The sequence below is a fragment of the Myripristis murdjan genome, chromosome 4 (assembly GCF_902150065.1).
Source record: "Myripristis murdjan chromosome 4, fMyrMur1.1, whole genome shotgun sequence".
NCBI classification, from domain to species: domain Eukaryota; kingdom Metazoa; phylum Chordata; class Actinopteri; order Holocentriformes; family Holocentridae; genus Myripristis; species Myripristis murdjan.
This window is the reverse complement of record NC_043983.1, coordinates 9,060,184-9,083,296: the sequence shown is the minus strand read 5'-3', so window position 1 is coordinate 9,083,296 and position 23,113 is coordinate 9,060,184. Positions and strand designations below refer to the sequence as shown.

The following is a 23,113-nucleotide window of genomic DNA, read 5'->3' as shown; positions in this document are numbered from 1 at the left end:
AAAAAAAAAAAAAAATCAAAGTTCAAATTTGTTGGTGAAAGAGGAAAGAAACCAGTGCTGCCAAAGCAGTCTAATGCATCAGTTAAAATCGCTTCCTTGTATCAGTGCAAATGTGTGTGTGTGTGTGTGTGTGTGTGTTTATTTAAGTACCTAGACAGTGTTGGCTCTCCTACACCAGACTCTTCACCATGCAGCACGCCTCTGTAATGTTATGTGTAAGAAATTAAGGTTTGTGTTTAATAATGCAAAAATATAATAATAATAACTCACAAAATATATAATAGGCTATAATAAAAAATAATGTCTATTCTTACTTCTCCTCTGTCCAGCCATACCTAGGACATGGCAGCTTTACTAATAAATCCATTGTAGTGTCTTCACAGTGTGTGATAGGACGACAGATGCTGGGGAAGATTGAACTGCGAGTGTGTTGCAGTGTGTTTTCATCTGCTCCGTGGCTGGCGTTCTCATGGCTGAGTGAGCTCTTAAATGTATCGCGTGATGTGGACCAGACAAAAACAAGTGAGATAAAGAAGACGGGTAGAAGTGGCTCCTATGTCAACATGCTCACAAACTTGTTCTGCTGCTTTGCTGCTCGATGAACTCACCGCCTGGCTCGTTTGTGGCTAAACTCATGATAAATACATGAAAAATGTAAAGTACAAAATCAGAGATGGGAAGTAACTCAACCGCCCTGGTTGCTGTTCTTGAGTAGATCATTTGAGTAATATTTGAGTAGTTTAAAAATACTTCTACTTGAGTAGTTTTTAGACCTTCACTTACACTTTTGCTTAAGCTTTATTTTTACTGCTTGTAGCTACTGTCATTTTACAACATGAATGCATGCACAAAGTTGTGAGGGTAAGTGTTTTTTTGGTGTGCTTCGATGTATTGACTCCAATCTAATTTAACACAAGCAGCAGTAACAGAGTAAAATGTATAAGTGTTTTTCCATTACTTCATATTCTGCCACCTCTGTTTCTCGTTCATTGTGGCAGCTTTCAGAAAATATGAATATACCAAGGGAATTAATGCTCTAGCAAGAATATTCTGTGGAAAAAAAGCTCGGATCAAGACATGGTGCTGAAAAAATGCTTCCCCTAAGAGATTTTGAAGTTCAAAAAATGTATGATGTATTTAATTTTTGGAGTAATTTATTTGAAATTAAGTATTTTTTTCTCATTTTACTTTATTGATACTTTATTTATTCACTAATAATAAAAAAAAAACTAATATTAATAATAATAATAAAAATGGTAATGATGATGATGATGAATCAAAATATTACACAAGACTTGCTTCATCTAACTGTAATGTAAAACTGGCATCATTTTTATCTCTGCTCCTAGTGTGTTGTTTTTACTTTGTAAAGGTTTTATTAGGAAGTTCTACATATACAGCGGTTCACCTGCAGCCAAATAAGAACATGGGTTTTGGGAGAATCTGGTGATGCGAAACAATGGCCAGTTGGCCCCTATGTAGCGCCAAGAAAATCCCCAAATTTGCTACTTCCACATGGACTCAACCTTTGCTTTCTTTGGGGCTGCAACTACTCATTTATTTCATTGAAATCAGTCCAAATTGGGGTGGTTTACAATTGACACAACGAGTTTGGCATGACCTTTTCTCCTTGCTGTAAATGGGTACTCGTTGAATCTTAAGGGGGAAGTCGGGTGGAGGCAGGGCTGGCAGGGGTGGGAGGTGGGGTGTTGCGTTGGCTGGGGGCCGATGGGGGGGATTGGGTGGAAATCACTGCGGTGAAAATGGCAGTGCAGTGTAAGAGGGGCCTGATTGCATTGGGACAGCATGCGAGAGGGAGCACCATGCTCAGCCCAATCAGAGCGACAGAAGGAAAAAGTGCCCTTATCAAGCAGTAATGGCCCACTTGACAATCACACAGGCACAAAACTGCTCTATTTAACGCTGATTGCAAAACTGCCCCCCCATCCCCAAACCGCATGACTCCCCTACACCCCCACGTACCCCCCCTTCCACACACACACACACACACCACCAGCACCAGTTTACAGCCAAGTCCCTTTCCTGAAAGGAATTCATAATCACCCCATGACTATTTCTAGGCTAATTGTTATTTTAAGACTTTTATGAGGCATTTAATGCTGGTGAAATGTCTGCCTTGATTACAGTGTTTATTGTGGGCATTGAAGGCATTCATGCACACATTATTCCTCTCAATTCCACCAGCTTGACAGGTAGGGAGGTTTACAAATGGGAATCTGTCTTTCTGTATCACCTGCCCACTGTGTGTCCGTCTGAGTTCATATCTATTTTTATTTTTTTATTTTTTTAGTGAGAAGGACCTGATGCAGCTTTTGGATTCCCAAATAATTCTGCACACATAAAGGTGAGAACTGGCGAAACTGTGTGAAGCACGATCTTCACTCAGTATGGGTTCAGGCATATTTGACATACTTTGTGACTTGAGCTCTGATGATGATTAAATACTTTGTAGGTCAATTACTATTTTGCTCTCTCTCTACTTTTATAAGATGATCTAAATGACTTTCATTTAAAATTTTAAAAGTGAGTCAGACTATTAATAGATGCGTAATAATTAATTTATTCCCATCACTACATTTGATGCTCTTTGTTACGACATCAAATCAGTATCACAAAGACAACATCCTGTTTTTTGGCAGGAATGATAATTATAATTTCAATCAGAATAATCATATTAATGAACAACATTTCCAATAGCACAGAAAACTTTGCAATTACATTTTTCATGATATTGCTTATGTTCTAAACATCACCTGTATTACCTTACAATATCAAAATTATTTTAAGTTTCTTGACATACATAAATTCAATGACAGTCATGCTTATTTATTGACAACACACAGCATTTTGTTATAAATATTTAACATTTGACACGTGGAGCAAAACAACATGGAACATGTATTTCTCACCTTAAATAAGTTGTTTATTGAACATTAAATTTTCAGTATGAACTCAACAGACCTGCATTGTTTTGTTGTAAGGCTCGTTGAATCTCAAACAGCTGAAACTGTGACACTTAAGTTGAGATTGACCAAATGAATCTCAAAATCCCTGTCAAATCTGAAAAGTTTTGATCATCAAGTCAAACGTGTGTCTGATGTGGGAGCTGGTGCAGAGTCAAATCCAGGGCTAAATCTCACACTGACACAAATGGAAGAGGGACACTGATCCTGAAATTTTCATGCTGGTTTTTATGACTTGGCAAAGGTCAGATTCCTGTCATACTTTTGTATTTCAGCAGCTACAGGAACCAAATCCACCTACTGTGTTTATGAAGATGGTGAAATCAGCTGTAGCCTCCATTCAACACACCTCAGCTGTGTCTCTGTAATGTTTTGGTGCTGCATTCCAGGCAGGCACTGTTTTCCTCCAGAGGGATCCTAACATCTTTACACCTGTGTGAACACATATGTAAATAGACACATGCATATACTCGCAAACACACACCTACACACACACACACACACACCCACCCACCCACCCACACACACACACACAAGCACACTATATGGACAGAAGTATTGGGCCACACCTCTTAATCACTGAATTCAGGTGTTTCATTCAGTCCCATTGCCACAGGTGTATAAAATCAAGCTCCTAGCCATGCAGTCTGCCTTTACAAACTGTGAAAGAATGTCTCATTCTAAAGAGCTCACTGAATATGAGTGTGGTGCTGTAACAGTAATGTAATAGGATGCCAACGCTGCAACAAGTCAGTTGGTGAAGTTTCTTCCCTCCTAGATATCCCACCATCAGCTGTAAGTGGTATTATTACAAAGTGGAAGTGTTTAGGAACCACAGCAACTCAGCCACCAGGTGGCAGACCACGTAAAGTTACAGAGCGGGGTGCTGAGGCACATAATGTGTAAAAGTGGCCAACACTCTGCTGACTCAATAACTGCAGAGCTCCAAACCTCCTCTGGCATTAACATCAGCACACAAACTGTGCACTGAGAGCTTCATGGCATGGGTTTCCATGGCTGAGCAGCTGCAGGCAACTTTTATATCACCAAGCACAATGCCAAGCGTTGGATGGAGCGGTGTAAAGCACGCCACCACTGAACTCTGGAGCGGTGGAAACATGTTCTGTGGAGTGATGAATCACGCTTCTCTATCTGGCGGGCTGATCAAGGAGTCTGGGTTTGGTGAATGTCAGGAGAACGTTCCCTGCCTGACTGCGCTGTGCCCAGAGGCGCAGCTTGTGAACAGGCAAGGCAGGCAACTGCTTGGGGCCCCGAGCCGATAGGGGGCCCCCGAGACTCAGGGTCAAGGGCTGTTTTTACCGAAATACACTGGTTGGAAGGGTCCCCTGGGAATTTGTGCTTAGGGCCGACTCTACAGACTCTAGAATCACCTCTGGCTGTGCCAACTGTAAAGTTTGCTGGAGGAGGGATAATGCTATGGGGTTGGCCTCGGCCTCTTAGCTCCAGTGAAGGGAAATCTTAATGCTTCAGCTCACCAAGACATTTTGGACAATTCTCTGCTTCCAACTTGGTGGGAACAGTTTGGGGAAGGCCCTTTTCTGTCCCAGCATGACTGAGCACCTGACTGGCCCTCACAGAGCTCTGACCTCAACCCCATACAACACCTTTGGGATGATCTACAATGGAGATTTTGAATCAGGCCCTCTCGTCCAACATCAGTGTCTGACCTCACAAATGCTCTTCTGGATGAACGGGCAAAAATTCCCACAGACACACTCCAAAATCTTGTAGAAAGCCTTCTCAGAGGAGTGGAAGCTGTTCTCACTGCAAAGGGGGGACCAACTTCATATTAATGCCTATTGATTGAGAATGGGATGTCAGAAAACCTCCTGTAGGTGTAATGTGTAGGTGGTTCAATATTTTTGTCCATATAGTGTGTATGTTAGCACATACACACTACTACTCAGTACACAGTAACCAGTGTAGTTTAAATTAATTCAGAAATAAAGTATCCACCTCTGATACATGATCCAGTAGGATGTGACAGCTCATGGTGAGATTAAAATGTGCTTTAAAGGTATACACTGTTAAGTTTTGGTCTATTTGTGTTTAAATTGTATAACCTAATGGTCATTTGAGGCTAATTAGAAATGCTGGAGCCAATATGTATTTAAGTTAACATGTTTGTTAAGGCTACATTTATTGCTTTATTTCATGTTGGAATAAATAATTGTTAAATATTTTCCTACAAAGTAGTAATGTGTGCAGTTTGCATTAAATCATTAAATCATACTGGGAAGTTTATCGAAATGTGTTGGATGTGGCTCAGACCTGCCTGGAAAATTTTCCACCAGCCACACACTCATTTTAAGTAATGCACCATCAAAATATTGCAGACGGCTTCTTTTACTCCAATTGCATGTGGCTAGTTATTGAATATATTTTTTGACATGTAGATCTAATTTGCATACAGTCAGCAAAGGAAACGAGAACAAGAACCATGCAAATAGAGACAGACTCTAAACATAAACAAACAAATGCATAATGGAATGAATGACAAACTAAACTGATTGATTTACAAATGGCAGCAGCTCTACAATTAGGGAAATGTGACGCTGGTGGAAACAAAATCCACAAATAACAGGTAAGGAATATGAAATAGCCTTTAAATAACTCTAAAGCAAACAGTGATGATGAGGTTATAGAAAAACAGGGAATGTGGCAAGGGCGTGTGTGTGTGTGTGTGTGTGTGTGTGTGTGTGTGTGTGTGTGTGTGTGTGTGTGTTTGGAGGAGGAAGGGGAGTTGTTCAAAATATTGCAACTTCAAACAGTAATGCTCCAAGGGCATTTACCAGCATTAATCTGTGATAGGCCTGTTTGTCCCTCCCCTGGGCTCTAAAAGCATTTCTATTGTTTGAGTACACATGACTGATACTGTATCCTCAGATACATAAACAAAACAGGGTAAATACAGGTGATATTTCATTGGATCTTCAGGGTCCAACATTTCAAGGCATAATTTTGGGTGTTTGCAGGGGGAAAGCTTCCATGCTGGTGAAGACAGTGGATCTCCAGGACAGCTGATGTTCCAGGTTTGACTGTCTTGAACTGTAGGGACAAATTTCCATTTCCAGGAAGGCACACAAACTGTAATCAAACTTTTTAACCAGGACTATTGCTCTGATGACTATTTTAGAGTTTCATTCTTTTGTGTTTGTAGAGCAGCTTAGTCAGAGAGAGGATCCTTGAACCAGATGATCTGGGTTCAAGACCCCATGTCACCAAGCATCCTGCTGAAGTGTCCTTGAGCAAGACACTGAGTCCCTACCAGCTGCAGGGGTTGTGTTCTGTGGCTGACTCTGACCTCTGACCTTGCTGGAGTAAGGCAAACAAAAAGAGATTTTCTGTACAGAAGTTATTAAAGAACCACATAACACACGCACACACACACACACACACACACACACACACATTGTATCACCCCCTCTTCTTTCCACCTGCACACACCAGTGAACCTCACATAAATCCCAGTCCTTGCACAGAACCATGGCGCTATCTACTGGTCAACTGGGGTGCTGACAAATCAATCAACCAATCGCAGGAATCCACAGCAAAATGGAGCTACAAATTAAGGTTTAGCTTTTCATTTTGTGTCTGAACTGAAGCAATACCTTCAAACTCTGTGGTGTTTGTTTCTCTAACACATATGTCACTATACTGGCAGATGGAACTGATAAGCCCTACTTATCAATCTTTGCTTCATTTCATTGCTTTTCTCCATGTTTATAAATAATTTCACAAATATTGTGGACAGAGCTAAACATGTTTCCACATCACCATCAGGTCTACTTTACAGAGCGGTCAGTGTGGCTCAGTAAATTCCACATGTGATATGATTATATGAATTTTCCTTGGACTCAAGGAGTTTGTGAGATGATGTTTACTGGCAGACAACGTTTTCTCTAGTTCCACTAGGGGGCCACAGAGGATGCTGCTGTGCAGCCAGGAGGTGATGATTTTCAAACTCAGCAGAGCATGAAGTCTATGAAGTTAAATTAACATAGTCACACTCAGGTACCTCTGACAGATTACACTGCATTGGGTTGCAACATGAACTGCATCTTTACCGCATATACAGGCCACATATTTTGTACACAGGTAAAGGAGACATTAAGATCCATAAGAGCACAGTTGTAAATAAACAAGGTGAATCAATTATGTCATCTTGCTTAAGTGAACAAAAATCAATAATATTTTCAGAGAAATATTGAGCATTGTCATTCATTCACTTACTCATTCAGCAATTCATCTTATTTATTCAATCAAAGACTGATATCCAATTAGGCATTTTGTTACATGACCCTGCACTCAGACCTTACATCAGATAAATCATTTTGGATGAGTTTTCCTTTAACTACGCAATACTACGCACATCCGTCATGACAGGCCAATGAAACATGGAACAACAATGGAGCAACTATTCTTTAATAGCTGCTAGTGACCAATGAATAATAGCATTTAATTGATCAAGTATGAACTTTTTATTATTATTATTTGCTATTATCCACATAAAAATTTGGAGTTTCACTGTAAACCTGCAATTGTATGACCACCATCTAGCCTACTTTTGACCGATCATCATTTGACATGTCCAAATGTTGACATCATTTAGAAGAGAAGCTGGAAGTTGGAAAATCCTGCTCATCAGTAACAGTAACAGTAACAGGATAGTGACAGGTATTAAAAACACAAGTTATGGTTATTTAAAAAAAAAAAAAAAAAAGTAAAGCAATGATGCAACAAGTAGAAATCATTGAGAGATAAAACAGTCACAGGTAACTCTAGGTTAAATCAAGTGCAATATTAATAAAATTGTTACAAGTAAAATGAAAGAAAACAATCAAGTAAATAATGTAAGGTAAATAATAACTATTGGTGCCTTAGAGTGAGGACTTGTCTGTGCTGTTTATGTTGGATTACTGCAAATGCAGGTTGATTTTAAATATTTGGGACTGAGTTTGTAAGAGGAAACCAGGCGCCCCGGTAGCATCGTCACGTGATCTCCATAGCAACGGGACTGTCATCAGTTCCGCTTTGAGGGAAGTGCGGCTCCTCTGCGGCACAGATGACCCATTAGGCTACACCTCCACTTATAACAACTCTGCCTGTAGTTGTCCTGAAGAGAAGCAGGCCCGCTCCTCGCCCGCCGGTTGAGCCGAGTCGACCGCCTTCACCGGCCACACATTTTCCGAGATTTAGAGGAAGAGCCCGCGAGCTGGAAACTATGAGTCACCTCAGCCCAGGGTAGGTGCACCAGCCTGTACATATGAGGAGCAGAGGGAGCTGATGGTCCAGGGCTGTAGGTATCCAGGTCAAAAGTCTTATCTTATTTCATATATTCAACAAATTTATTCTCAGTGGATTAGAGCTCTGGATTCAAATACAGTAATTTTTTTTTTAAGCAATTATGACTATTTTATTGCAGTAGGATGACCGCCTTTAGTTTATTGAATTTTACTAGATCTGTACCTGTAGGCCTAATTGTATGTGCTTTTTGTACATATTAGAATGAAATGTCCTTTTTTAAAAATTATATATGAATATTTTTTAAAACCTTAACCAGGTTAAATTTGATTTTACCGGAGAAGCTCTGGAGTGAAACATTTATGCTTATATTGTCTGGGAGAACAATGTTTAGTCACTTTGAGACATGCAAGCTGATTGAATACCACCACTACTAATAGGTATGTCATTACCACTATTACTCCTAACACTGCTACTAAAAATACTAACTTTTGGTGCAGCACTTTAAACAAAATTCTTCACAATCAAAACAGAAGGAGCATAGAAACAAAGTTGCACAGGGGGAGAAGAGGACAGAGGCAGAGACAAAGACAGAGCCTGAGGACTGATGTTGCATATGGACTTCAGTTACAGTAGCGCGGCGAGGTATTCCTCTGACAAGGTAGCGCTGACTCAGAGCCAGCCAAAACAAAGTGAGAGGATCACTCAAGCTGCTGGGACAGACACATTCCCACCTGAGGATGTAGAGCACCGCAGAGAGGCAGGAGCACAAAGAGGTGATTGGGTTAAGTGTGCTATCCATCCCCTCTAATATCCATCGGGTAATCAGACACCGGTAATAGACCCCATAGTTGTAAGATCCTGTTGTCCCACTCACAAATGGTCTGGGAAATCAGACCTGTGGAGGAATAAAGCTGCTTCAGAAAGGCTGCATCCGACTGAAGACCTGATGCCCGTGTTGAATTAATGAGGACAGGGCTGTATCAGCAAACTCTATGTCAGTGACAATCCAAAATTTCAATTTAGGGTTATTCAAATAGCAGACAAAGTAAAAAAAAAAAAAATAATAATAATAATGCATGACCTTCAGATAGGAATATAGTGAAGCCTTGAAAATCAATTAATCAATATCTGTCTTTGTGTGTTTTGGCTGGACGTGTCTCTCTAGACTTATTTCAGCCTACAACAGTCTCACAGACAAACATCTCACTGGATACTTCAACAACACTCGGATCAGGAGGCATCTGCAGAGGGTGGGACTGGTATGTAAAGATGATGATGATGATGGTAGTGGTGTTGGTGGTGATAATGGAAAGCCCTATGGCAATTACTGTAAAACACTAGTTACATTCTAACTTGGGATCACTTTATCTTTCTTTGTGGCCATATAGAATAAGCTGATGAGTGTGAGAGCGACAAGGCCTTTCAGTAAAAGTGTTGTATTTCTATTTGACTGACAGCTCGCCTCGTGCTGTCTGTTTGTTGAACAAGAGTGCAGTAAACCCCACCCATCTGCTACTTCAGGAAGATTAAAGCCAACATTATTTTTTTCTGTTGATCCAGGCCCCATTCACATGCACAGATATTTAAATATGTCAGGTATCCCTGTAAGAATATTAGTCTGTGTGTATTAAAGAGAGAGATAGTGTGCACATGTGCAAGACAGATTTGTGCAAAACACTTACTTTACTTTTTGTCACATGAATACCAAAAAAGTAAGTCTTACATGTTACAAATTGCATTAACACTATTTATTGGCCAATACATCAATGATGCTGATGTTGGCTTTGTATTAGATATAAAATATCAAATTAAGGGCAGTTACCGTCATCTACTGCCAATATGGAGAGCTGTCTCTACAACCTGCATTGAACTGTTCTTTTCTTTGTTCATTGTTGATTAATTTGATTGTTCAATTGAATTTTTTTAGTCTTTTAGTTTTAGGATTAAAAAGTATCAGGAAAGTATCAAATCCTCATATGTTTTTTTTCATGAAAATGGTTGCTTGAAAAGTATTGAGTATCTCGCCAAAATGTCAACTTTCCTTGACTTTTGTCTAGGAATATTAGTCTGTAAAACCCACCGTATGTTACATTGGTCAAATCCCACTCACACCCAGTCTCATCGCTCTTAGATAACCAGGAGTGGGCGGATTGTTCCAGACAAGGAGTACAGACACAAGCTGCTCCAGAGAGCCCACCAGAGGCACGTTCGAGAATGCCTGGCTCAGGCCATCTTCCACAAGGTGCTGGAAATGGAGGTGAGAGCAACACAATATCCCATAGACGAAAAGCCAATAAACACAGTCATCTAATCCGTGGGTCTCCTTGCATAATGAATTATGGAAATTCGCTCTGCTCCTCTCCCATGCAGCGTCTCCATCAAATAGAAATCAAACGGAAATTGGAGGAGTTTGCAAGGAGAGAAAGAGTGCACAGGATCAAGGTACATTATTTCCAATAGTGACACTGCTGCTGCCTAATTTTCTAAACTGACTGCTGTTAAATATGCCCTGAAATCATCAAATGGGAATCATCTATGGTGTCAGCACATATAGGAAGAGTTCATCTTATATATCCATTTTAGAAATAATAAAATATGTGACAATCATCTTCAGTGTCTGCAAAATATAGATCCAGTATCTTCGAGTCAAGTTAGCCCCAGTCTTTTGAAAAATACACCTTTTCCACACTGATTTCAAATACTTTGCTCAAACCATGTATATCTCTTTAAAGAACTAAATGCTATTTGCAAAAAAGTCAACATGAATCACTTTGTTTGGAAGGTGGAGCGCTCCAAAAGGTATGAAGAGGACATCATCCGCATCTTGTCTCCACGGCCGCCCACGGGCCCCAGGGGGGTGCGAGCACAGCACTCTGGGCCGGAGGGGGAGCACTCTGAGTCCTCCGAGTCTGTGAGTTATCTCTCACTAGTACCAGCACATTAGGAGCTGGGTTAGGAACGCCACCATTTTGACTCCTCAAGCAAAGAGAGTAGTTGATATTACATGAAATATGCTATGAACTGTTGATACCAAACTGATAACAGTCTGAGGAACACAGTGAAGCACATTTCTCCGTGCATATCAGGCAGCTGTGGCGTCTGATTGTGCTTTGATAGGCCACTGGTTATGTTCAGTCATGAATAAGTAATCATGTCGGCCTCCATGAATGGACTTCACAAGTCTGACATAATGTTGACTACAAACTTTTGCACAAATATCGAATTGTGGTGCGTTTTCTCTAGGGAGGAAAATCCTAGAAGATCATTGGGTTTTCACATGATCATCCCTGTCACAGTCTGTGATTTAATTTACTGTTGAAAACCTGGATGTTTTTATCTGCAGGTTCCTCTCTTAAATGGGACGATATCCACTGAATTCTGCTGCCGCTTTCCAGCCAAAATAATGATTTTGCCAACAAAAAGCAAACAAACAAACTTACAAATGTCACAAATTACTTTGAAGGAATTTGGGAAGCCCCATTCATTTCTTCCATAGATGATTGACTTTTTGATCCTCACATGTCAACAGTGCAAACAGTTCAGCATATTCAGTCTGTTTATTTAAACACAGGAATACAGAGCATGACATAACACATAATTCGTCACAGTTACATCAATATCAGAGCAGTGGCCTAGTTCTGCTCAGCCCATCCACAATTTCTCCACATGGGGCGGCCCAATAAAGATATATTTTAACACTCAGAGCCATTCACTGCTGAGAATGATGCCTACACATTCTCTCAGGTGATGAATGTCTATAATAGAAGTCATTATCTGCGCATGCTGATAGTTGGCAGGTTTACATTGACACTTGAGTTTGAAGAGCTCTCCAGCCCGCAGTTTGCTCTTGGTGCAGACGAGGGTTTTTAAAGTGAAGTAGTGGGATTAGACGCATGTCATCACAGCTTTGAAACATAAGGAGTCACAGACCTTGAATAAATACCTGACGGGGGTCACAAATGCCTTGCCGGTGTTCCTGGCTTTGAGCCGTCTGTTTACCCTCTCAGATCTCGCTCCTCTCAAGTCTGCAAACATTTCACCCATCAGCATGTTGGGGCTTGTGTCAAATCCATCCGCTGTGATATGTAGGCGGAAATGTTCGGGTGCTTCTCATAAGATTGTTTTTATTGCGGTTAATCAATGACTATGTTCCAATATAAAAACAGCCCTCTTTCCTCATTTACCATCATTTAATAACAAGGCATACAATACATTAAAGGTGCACTATGCAAAATTGCCAAGGGAGAGCAATGATGAAAACCACTTCCTGTAGACTAAAGGGTCCGTACATTGACCCTTGGCAATTTTGCATGATGCAGCTTTAAGTTTAGATGAGGGAATTTGCATCATAGTGATGGCAGCAACACAGATACAGCAAACAGAATGTGAATAAGAATAGAGTAAATGGTGTGCATTAAAGAGACACAAAATTACAGCACTTGAACTGATTAAGTCGTGAACTGCAGCATGCATGTAGAGTGTGCAAAAGAGCTACATGACTTTCTCCCCTTGTTAATACGTACATTGTATTTCCACCTCTGTTGAAGCCTTTCCTTCAACAGATATTTGCCTGCAGAATGTCACAGTGACTGCATCCGTGCTTGTAAATGTGAATCCTACATACTGTATAGAGGGCGTGTAATTACTAGCAGGGTGTGTGTGCTTGTGTGTGCTGCAGCCCGGCTCGTCTCGACCCAACACTGCCCCGGGGAAAATGCAGAGGCCGGTGCGCTTGAAGCCCATCCATAGTAACAGCACCACGGCTTCCCACAGACGCAGCTCCCCTTACAGACACCATGAGTCCTCTAATGAGGCCGAGCTGCCATTCAACTGCACTGTGAGACCATCAACATGCTGTATTATGTGTCACTCACACACACACACACACACACACACACACACACACACGCTGACACACAAAAACACACACTCACCCATTCACGGGATGGATTGAGAGCTACCTACACAGACCTATTTGACGTCTTACCACAGGAGGAACCAACCTTTTATAAATTTTGTGGCAAAAAATATTCAAATGTAAATACATTTGACCATATCAACCCTTACATTTGATAAAATAATCTGAATACAAATACACACAGCAACATTGTGTCAGTGTTAATTTAACTCAGCGTTTAAAAATCAACACCACACTGGTATTTGTAATGAATGAATGAATGAATCAAACAATCAATTGTTTATTTCGATTATACATTATAAGGAACAAGAAGAATTTGTGTGAATATGCAACCGACAAAACATTATCGTAAATGTTTATACCATTTATATCCGTTTTGCACAATAAATTTTACACAGTCAGTGACCAAAAAAGGAATAGCCTGAAGTCAAGGCTTATTTTCACCTATCCTAAAAGCCCAGATTATCAGCAATACCAAGAAAGGAAAAAAAAAAATCTAAATTCCAATCCTTAAATGTTTTACATTTTTATCTCTTTATATTGCAATCCTTAATTATTTTATATTTTAAGGCTTTTTTGAAACTCAACAGCTCATCATAAAGACCATTCCTTAGTTTGACTCTCAAAACTGCAACAAATCCATATTTTACATTGGTTCTCACTTTACATGTTTCAAAGATACACAACCATCTGGAATTATAATTTCCTTCTTTTAATTAAAAAAATAAATAAATAAATGAATACAATCAGGAAAGCTTTTATTTCAAATTAAAACAAAATACTTCCAGTCTTTTTAAATACACAGTGTCTAAAAAATTATTGTGCATGACCCTAAAAGTCCACATCAATAACCCTAAGGCAACACTTAACAACACCAAATAGTTCTCACTGAAAAATGAACGCCACAGAAAATTTGCCACACACACACACACACACACACTGTCATTACCCCGACACATGAACTGCAGACTCAAGTCTTTTCTCCATGTGACATCGTTGCCTTTTTTCCCCCAGATGGACAAAGAGTCCAGGAGGCGTTTGACCATGACGGAGTTCTCCCGTGGCGTGTCGCCCTACTGTCTCCCAGTCATCAATAACTTTGTCACCCCGGTGCCTCCAACCACCAAGAGGAAAGAGAGGGGTGTAAAGGTCACCACCAGCGGCACCCTCAGGGGCCGTAGACTGCGGCCTACCACCGCCCCCGGTGGACCTGACGTCAATGAGGTCTTTATGTCCCTATGTGCTTCCCTAGAAACAACACTCATCATAATAAGCTTATTAGCAATAGCCACTGTGGGCCAATCAGTGACAGCAATGAAACTTTCCATTAGGAGCCTTACAGACATAACAGGAAGAGCTTGTAGGTCTTTGTGAGGCCAGTGAGCTCCCGCAGAAGATGTGTCTTCAAAGTTTCGAGTTATATTTGAATGCCTCGTGTCAAAATTAAAAACATCGTGCACAGGGTTTCATCAAAATAGGATCATTTCTGACAATGTTTCTTTCATCATTTTTCTGATGTTATTGGACTAATGAAGAGATAGATCCTGAGCAGGTGCAAGCACAAGCACACACACACACACCATGGAGCAAAAGCAAATAAAAAATATGATACATGTCTGTTGGCTTGATCAATATCAGTATTATTGATTATTGATACAGTGTATTTGTTAAGTTATCACTGTGGTAAAACTCCTTCATAAGGGTTAATACAGGTCAAGGGTTAGGGTCAATTCAATTTTCACTTCAATTGATTTTTGCCAGTTTATGACATAGCATTCATTCTCAGTTATTTCATCCAGGGTAGAATCTTTTCTATGGAATTATTATGGAAATGAAAGACAAATCCACTGTCCTTATTCCTTTTTGTCCAGGAATCCCCCTTGCTGCGGAGCGCTGTGCCCCAGAGCAGAGTGTGTGTCAACATGGTTTACTTTGGCAAAGCGGTGCACCTTTCTCACGACCTGGCTGACATGAGGGACGAGGTCAAAGTGTTTCAGCAACACTGTGGAGGAGAGAACCTGTGTGTGTACAAGGGCAAGCTGCGTGAGGGAGGTTAGTATGACAACCTGTGTGTGTGTGTGTTTGTATGTATGCACACACACACAGGAGAGGGTCAGGGGCTGAGGAGGGAGGTCAGTCAGATAGCCTCGGCTTTGTGCAAGCAAATTGCAGATGGCAGGTCAAGTCATTATGAGACCCTGTTATCAGGCTCTATTTGAACCTAACTGATTGTTGATCATTTCTATGTTTTACTGCAGCTGTAAATAATCATTTTGATTACAAAAGAAGAAGAAAGCACACACAATATATTGGATCTTTGTCAGGTTCCAACTTGTCGACGATCCAGCGCAGATTGAAATATTTTTTGTGTGTTTGTAGCAATACAGCATGTAGGCTTTATTCTTCTTTTGTGCTGTATACTTTTCAGCCCTGCACCTGGCAAAGTGGATGTGCGTATAATTATTGCTAATCATAATCATTCAGATTACCCATACATAGAGATGTGCAGAGATCTACAAATGCAGCAGGATATCCAATTAGTATTCAAGTGTTTATTGCGCAAGTTGCTTTTAAAAAAAAAAAAATCCCACAGCAACCAATGTGCTCATGCCTCTTAAATTTTCCTTGAGCAAGACGCTGACAGCCGGTACCTGCTCAGTGTAATGTTGGCACTGAAAAGCTCTTAAAAACATCTTTATCTCTCCTACGCTTTTCTCTTCTTTTCCCGCAGAAAGTTTCCAGTTTGTGTCGCGACGGCACCGCGGCTTCCCCTTCAGCTTGACGTTCTTCCTGAATGGGCTCCAGGTGGAGCGGCTCAGCTCCTGCTGTGAGTTCAAACACAGGAAGGGCTCCCGGCTCGGCGGCAGGCACGGACACTTTGGTGTCTCCGGCGTCGAGGCGGCCTCACCCTGCTACAAGTACGATCCTCTTTTAAAGGTTGTCTGTGTCTTTGTGTGCGTGAAAGGAGCTGTTTCGCGTAACTCAAGCTAAGGCATGAATTGACACCCAAAGGCCCCCCCAGCGTTTACCAGCAGTTATTAAAGGCTGATGCACAGTTTGTCATCGTTTATTAGTTGCTAACACACAACAGAGCCATGCAGATTGCAATAATACATTAAGACATACGAGAGCTTCCACTGTAGCATTCAAATCCCATGTTGATGGTAATTTTTCAGGTGCATCATAGCAATGGGGTTGGACAAAAAGCCCACACCTCCACCAAAAAGGGTCAAAGAGGATGAGGTGAAAGAGCTGACAACAGCCAGCCTCATAGAACCCCCCAAGGATGTTGTAGAGATGGAGAGGGAGGGGGCTGAGAAAGACTCTGCCTCCTGCCAAGAGTCTGAAAGCAGCCATGCTCAGGACATGGAGACAGAAGTCAAAGAAGACTTACCACCTGAGGAGGACAAAGTCCGCGATGGTAAAATGACTGCACTGACTGAGTCTGATTTGATGTAACACTAAAACAGAATTGGAAAAAATGTACATATAACAAACTCTTTCCTTACAGATTACGAGGAGGACTTTGAAGCGGACGATGAGGGCCCAGTAGAGGATGAGACAAAAGAACAGAAATCGGTGTCTCCCTCCAGCGACAAAGAAAGGCAGGATAAAGAGAAAGACGCCTCTGAGAGTGAAGATGATGACAAGGATGGTGGGTGAATCTGTTTGCGTAAAAACATTGTTATAAATACCGCAACCAAAAATCATGTAGCCTCGTAATGTGGCGCTGAATTTGCTTAATTTGGGTCAAAGCTGAAAGCCATGAAAGATATGAGGTGTTGGAATAAGAGTTTCCTATTCAAGGTTTTTAGCATAAGTGCTCCATCTCTTTTGCACAGAGGACAGGAAGTCTCATTCAGCCTCCAGCGTCTCGGGCAGTGACAGGGAGGAGAGTGATGTTGAGGACAGCAAAGACGTCAAAGAGGAGCAGACAGCAGAGCGATCTGAAGACCACGAGGAAGATGCCCAAGAGGTTGATCAGGAAGAAACCCCTGCTCCTCCAGCGGAAACAGACAAATCGAATACAGAAGACGACAAGGACGACAAGGCTTCTGAGAGCGTCTCCCCCATCCCACCTCACGCTGCCACCGCAGCCAAGGACTTAGAAATGCAGGACAGCCCCGGGGACAGCACGGGATGTACAGAGTTAGAGGTCTCAGATGCCACTGTTCCCTCAGGGAACGAGGGCAAAGGAAACGATGACGTCCCAGGAGACGAGCCGGGAAAGGAGGATGAGAAAAGGGTAGATGAGTGCAAACAGGAGGAGGAACCCGAGAGAGGTAAGTATAAACCCGCAAACACAGACTCTGGAGCCTCCGAGAGACTGGAGTGAGAGACTGGAGCTGTCCATCTTCTATGGAGCTTTTTCCACTATTATAACAGCCAGGGACGTAGCCGAGTCCAAGTCAGTCACAGGACGGTTTCCAGTAGAGTTTACATCAGGATCAAGTCCCATTCAACAACAATTTAGGTTTAAATATATAATATAATATAATAAAGCCTTTTCTACAACTAAATGAATATTTTTAAGGTACTATTTTTAAAGTATCAGGACATTACAATGTCTGATTCTCATTTTAATAGTGGAAAAACTTAAATGTGTGTGGCATTGTTTCATTTTTGTGTTTGTTTTGTGTTTTTTGGACTTTCTCTTTTTCTCTTGTTTTATGTTTCCTCAGTATGTGATTTTACTTCTCTGATCTGTATAATCTCATAGATTTAGTTCATTTGAAATGAGGGAAAAGATAATTGGGTATTAATGAGAGGTTTTCAACTTGGACTAATGGATGATTGTATTTGAATCATACCTGGCAGTGTTTTTAGACTTGAAACATTTACAGAAGCATGTGTTTGCCTGTTACCGATGTTAAAGCTGCACTATGGGACATATCAAAATCAATAAAATCTTATTTCAAATCTTCATAAATCCAAAAGTGAATCAATAATTGAATCCTGTCTTATAAATAAGATTTTTCACCCCAGGTACAAACTGGAATAAATTATTATTCTTAAAACATTAGTTCTTTTTCAGACTGACATCCTAAAAATATGTAGTGCACCTTTAAAATTTGAGGCCTTGTAATTGTGGACTGTGGATCTGTTCTGGTTGTGTTGTTACTGAATCCTGCTTGTGTATTTGTTACTATTTTTTTTTTTATCCTGTGCATGGTAATTATTATTTTGCATGTTGTGGTGTTGTCTTACTTTTTCCTCTTTATAGCCATAAATATTAAAGAAATAATGACATTTGTGGTTTCATACTTTGTTATTGAATCTCTTATGTTCTCTCATTGCATTTGGTCAAAACTTCCTTACATCACATCATTACATTACATCACATTACATCAATTTCTTTTACCTGATACATCACATCACTTTCTTATATCATGCAAATAGATTATGAAAGTTCCTCTTCTGTGTCTTAAAACATGTCACAAATTGATTTTACTGCATATGCCCTGTTTCTTTCTCTTTTCCATGCTTAACCCAAGCCAAGTCTGTGCAGGAGAAGCTGGCAGAGGCCATTTTGAAGGAGACCCAGTGCAGCTCTGAGCCAGAGCTGAGTGACACCAGCACTGAGGAGGAAGAGGAGTCCACACAGACAGGCAGTCAACAGAACAATAAAGGTACCAGATTTGCATTTTCATCATTATTAATAGATTCAACTCAACATGAGTGCCCTCAACTCCAACCATAATTTTCCATCTAGTTGATGAATAATAATCTCTAAATACAACACGGAGAAACCCTCTCATCTAGCTTATTTATGCTATTTATTTGCTGCTATTAAAATTTACAAGAACTACAGCATGTGATCAAAGTGTAGTTAAAAGAACTAAAGTAATCATTGATGACACTTTCCAAAACAACCTTTCAATTATATTTGCAGATGCGGTTCCAGAGAAATCAGTGACATTTACAGAGCAGCAACAGACCCACACAGAAGAGATGAAACATGAGGAAATTGCGGTTGATGCAGCTGAAGTGGTAGAGGATCACGGAGAAGTGACATCTGAGCTGAAGGATAAGGAGGACGAAACTGAACCAGAGCCTCATGAGAATGGTGATAGCGCCAGAGATGACACGGGAAATAAAGATATGGACGTTGAAAAGGCTGCATCAGAGATAGATAAGGGAGAAAACACAGAGCACAAGGATGCATTAGAGGAGAGTGAACAGACAGATGCATCTCCATGTCCTGAATCAGCAGAGAAAATGGCAGAAGACAGGAGTTCAGAACCTCAAGAAGATGAACCAGCTAAATGCACTGATGCTGAGGCTGCAGAGAAAGAGCAGGAAAAGGAGCAGGAGGAGGAGAATGTCCCAGCGGAGGCTGACACACAGCCTGATGAAAAAGAGCAAGGGGCAAAAAGCAACGAAGAGGATGAGTCATCAGCATCAGAACTGAATAAAATAACTGATGAAACAACCGCGCCAGATAATACAGAAGTGGCGGCGGTAACAGCAAGTGAGATGGTGGAGATGAAAGCGGAGGCCTTGGAGGAGCAAAATGCCCTCAGCTGTGAAGAGGCACCTGTAACTGACTCAGAGAGGCAGGGACAGGAGGAGTCCACAGCTGGAGGAACAGAGGCAGAAGTCGCAGCTGAGAATTCGAGCAAAATTCAATCAATGGATGAAAGTGAAACCACAGTTCACGCTGGGAACACAGCAGATACAAGTGAGACAAAAGCTGAAGATGAGCCCAGTACAGCTGATATCAAAGAGGAGGCAGCAGAGGAGGCTTCAGGAGCTGAGGTTTGTATGGATGAAGATGGAAAACAAGAGAGTGATAAAGATAATCAAATAAATGGTCAGGAAGAAGAGGAAATAGAAAAAGCTGATGAAGTAAACACAGAAGAGGATAAAGAAGAGAAGATGATATGTGACAATAATACTGAAGATAAACAGGAAAATCTAGACGAGATAATAGCAGCAGACAATACAGAGGAAAGAGAAGACACTGGACAAGATAAGACAGAGGAGGAAGGGGCTGATGAGAGTAAGGCAGAAGAAAGCATGATGGAGGATGAAGAAAATGCAGCAATGAGGAATGAAGATGATGTCAATGCTGCAAATTCACAAGAGGAGGCAAAAGCAGAGCCCCTGGAAGAAAGGTGTGATAATGAAGATGAAGCCAAAGACGAAGAGAAGGGCGATGAAGCAGAAAAGACAGAGAAAGGTGAGGATGACAGCAAAGTTGAGAGCAGCAGCTGTGTTAATGATGATATAGAAGAATCTGAAGAAAAGACAGCTAAAACTGAGAAGTCTGTAGAGGCTGAAGAAATATCAGAGGTTACTGAAGAACGAGAGAAAATTGCAGAGGAAAACGCAGATAAAGATGAAGAGACAGTTAAAAATATTGTTGAATCAGAGGATGTAGGTGAATGTGAAGCTGTAGAGGAAGCACATGTGACTGAAACTGAAGACAAAGCTGAGGAGATCACAGACAATGTGGTGGAGTCTGGCGATGTCCAGAAAGAAAGTGAAAAAGAAAACAACAACAGTGAGAAGGGTGAGGTTGATAGTGAAAATGGAGAGACTGCTACAGGAGCTGAGAATAAAACCCAGGCAGATGACGCAGAGTCTCCAACCCAAGACATAAATGAGACAAAAACAGAGGATTGTGCTGAGGATGAGACAAAAACAACAGAGCTTACCCAAGACCAGACAAAAACAGAGGATTGCGCCGAGGAGGAGACAAAATCAACAGAGCTTACCCAAGACCAGACAAAAACAGAGCAAGCTGAAGAAGAGGGCACAGAGGCACAGAAAACTGTGGAACCCAGTAACATCGAGACCGGAGAAAGTTCTGAGGGCCATGAGGAGAAACGTGAAGATGACACGACTGATCAAGCCCCTGATGTCCACTTGGAAAGCACGTCTAAGACAGAGGATGACGGTGTGGAAAACCAAGAGGAGCCCTCTCAAGGAGACTTGGAGCCAGTGACATCTGGTATGGAGTTCAAAGAGGAATCAAAACTTGATGATGTTAATGCAGACATAAAAGACACAGAGGCTGAGGAAATGAAAGAACATGCTGGCATAAATACTGAGCCAACAGACCAAGACACTGCCATAGAAAATGAAGACAGAGGTTCGGATATGAGCGCCAAGAATGTCCATAATAGTTTCAAAGAGGTGATACTTGTCTCTTCTGGGTATCAGGCCCAGATCTCAGAACCTGTAGCTGTTGAGTCAGACAGCACAGCTCACAAAATAGATGAAGAGAAAGTGGAATCCAACGCATCTTGTGACTCAAAGGTTGACAAAAGCTCCAAAACTGATGAAAATGCTGCTGGCGACCACCAGTCTGCTGTGGATGGAGAAAATGGAGCAGATACAGAGGAAGCAAGCAAGCCATCAGAGGAAGGAGCAAGTGTGTTGCTCAAACCACAAGCAGAATCATCCCAGCCTGCACCCAATGATGCTGATCACATGGATGAAAGCGTCACGTTAACCAAAGCAGCTAATGTTTCTGAGGAGGCTACTGAAACTGAGAAAAATGGTGTAACTCCAGAGGCTTTAGAAAGTGAAGACAACACAGATTTAGTCACCAACTGGGTAAACATCCATCAGGCATCAAAGTTCTTTGAGAAATTTGTTGAACCTTTGGATGACTTAAAGGGGTTGACTTTAGATAACACAGCCAAAGTATCAAACAATAATACAACAGCGACAGAATCTACAAATGGGACAGAGCTATCAAGATCAGAGAGTCCAGTTAAAATGTTGGGGATGTCTGAGCAGGGAGCTGCTGATGGTGCCGATGCTGAAGCCTCAGAAAAAGAGCCTACACCAAATTATGAAAATGAGTCTGGGGACAATACCAAAGTGGAGGCCATACAATCAGATCTCAGGAGCAATCACTCCAAAGAAGATGAACCTTGTGAAAGTGAACCCACCAAAGATACACTGCAAATGAAGGAGGAAACTGAGGACACGGCCTTAATACCCATTACAGAGGCAGAGCAAAATGGTGAGGAGTCTGCAACTCACCTAGTAAAGGAAGATGCAAGCTTAGAGGAGCAAAGAGCAGGGACTAGTGGATCTCATGAAGATGACAAGGTTCAAGATGCAGCAACACAAAGAAGCACTGACCAAACTGATATTTGCAAAACTGAGATGGAAAGCATTGCAGGTAGCCATCATTCAGCAGCCATTGTCAGACCTGAGAGTGTCACTGAGAACCCAAAAGAGGAGAAAGCAACTGAAGATGATCCAGGGTTGAATGACAAGCAAACAGCAGTTGAAGAGATAAAAGATCTCCTATCATCTTCCATAACTGAAGAGCATCAGGAGGGTTCAGAGAGGTCTTCCAAACTGGTTTCTGCTGATATGACGGCAGCTGAACCTGAAGGTACCAAAGAACCATTGGAAGAAGGGGAAAAAGAAACGACAGACATCACAGAGGTAACAGATCTTACAACTTCCAAGTCAGACGATGGTAGCCAAGAGGAGTCCCCAAGTGGAGAGATCAAACCCAGTCTGTCAGAACAGAGCCTTCCTGGAGACAAAAAGGACATACAGCTGATTGAAGACATTAAACACACTCTCAGTAAAGACCGGTTGAGCACTTTCTCAATGGAGGAGACATTGTTTGGCCACAGTTCATATCCTTTGCTGACAACTGCACGGACAGAAAATGGCCATTAACAAAGCAAACCTCAGAGATGTACTGAGGTAGTTAGTAAAACTGTTTCCTTTTGTTTTGATTTTCAAGGGTGTAATAGCTGAATAGGTTATGAAATGATCAACACTAGGAAATACAAGAGAATATGCTTTGATTGAGTTCTCTTTTGCACAGCACTTTGGATAATCAAGACGGCCACATGAAGACCTGGAAACACAGTGCATTTGTAGTGATAAGAAAATGTGATTTTATATTGGCCAGTTCTTAGACTATGTTGATTTTGAAGTACTTGAAGTGACATCAAGATGA

At 41.3% G+C, this 23,113-nt stretch overlaps 1 protein-coding gene across 1 annotated transcript; it reads left to right on the top strand.

Annotated features, from left to right (window-relative positions):
* The first annotated feature begins 8,176 nt into the window (after positions 1 to 8,176).
* erich3 (glutamate-rich 3) lies at positions 8,177 to 22,827 on the top strand. The gene is made up of 15 exons (XM_030049691.1): positions 8,177 to 8,249; positions 9,418 to 9,511; positions 10,384 to 10,509; positions 10,623 to 10,694; positions 11,035 to 11,163; positions 12,931 to 13,089; positions 14,185 to 14,394; positions 15,042 to 15,222; positions 15,902 to 16,088; positions 16,347 to 16,591; positions 16,682 to 16,825; positions 17,013 to 17,453; positions 18,666 to 18,800; positions 19,064 to 21,570; positions 21,658 to 22,827. The coding sequence occupies exons 1-15, from the start codon at positions 8,230 to 8,232 to the stop codon at positions 22,825 to 22,827; spliced, it is 5,820 nt and encodes a 1,939-aa protein (XP_029905551.1). The 5' UTR covers positions 8,177 to 8,229.
* The last annotated feature ends 286 nt before the right edge of the window (positions 22,828 to 23,113 follow it).

Coding starts and splice junctions, on each gene's coding strand:
- erich3 (XM_030049691.1), top strand. CDS start 8,230: ATGAGTCACCTCAGCCCAGG. Junction 10,510..10,622: donor ACAAGGTGCTGGAAATGGAG/GTGAGAGCAACA, acceptor TCTCCCATGCAG/CGTCTCCATCAAATAGAAAT. Junction 10,695..11,034: donor AAAGAGTGCACAGGATCAAG/GTACATTATTTC, acceptor TTTGTTTGGAAG/GTGGAGCGCTCCAAAAGGTA.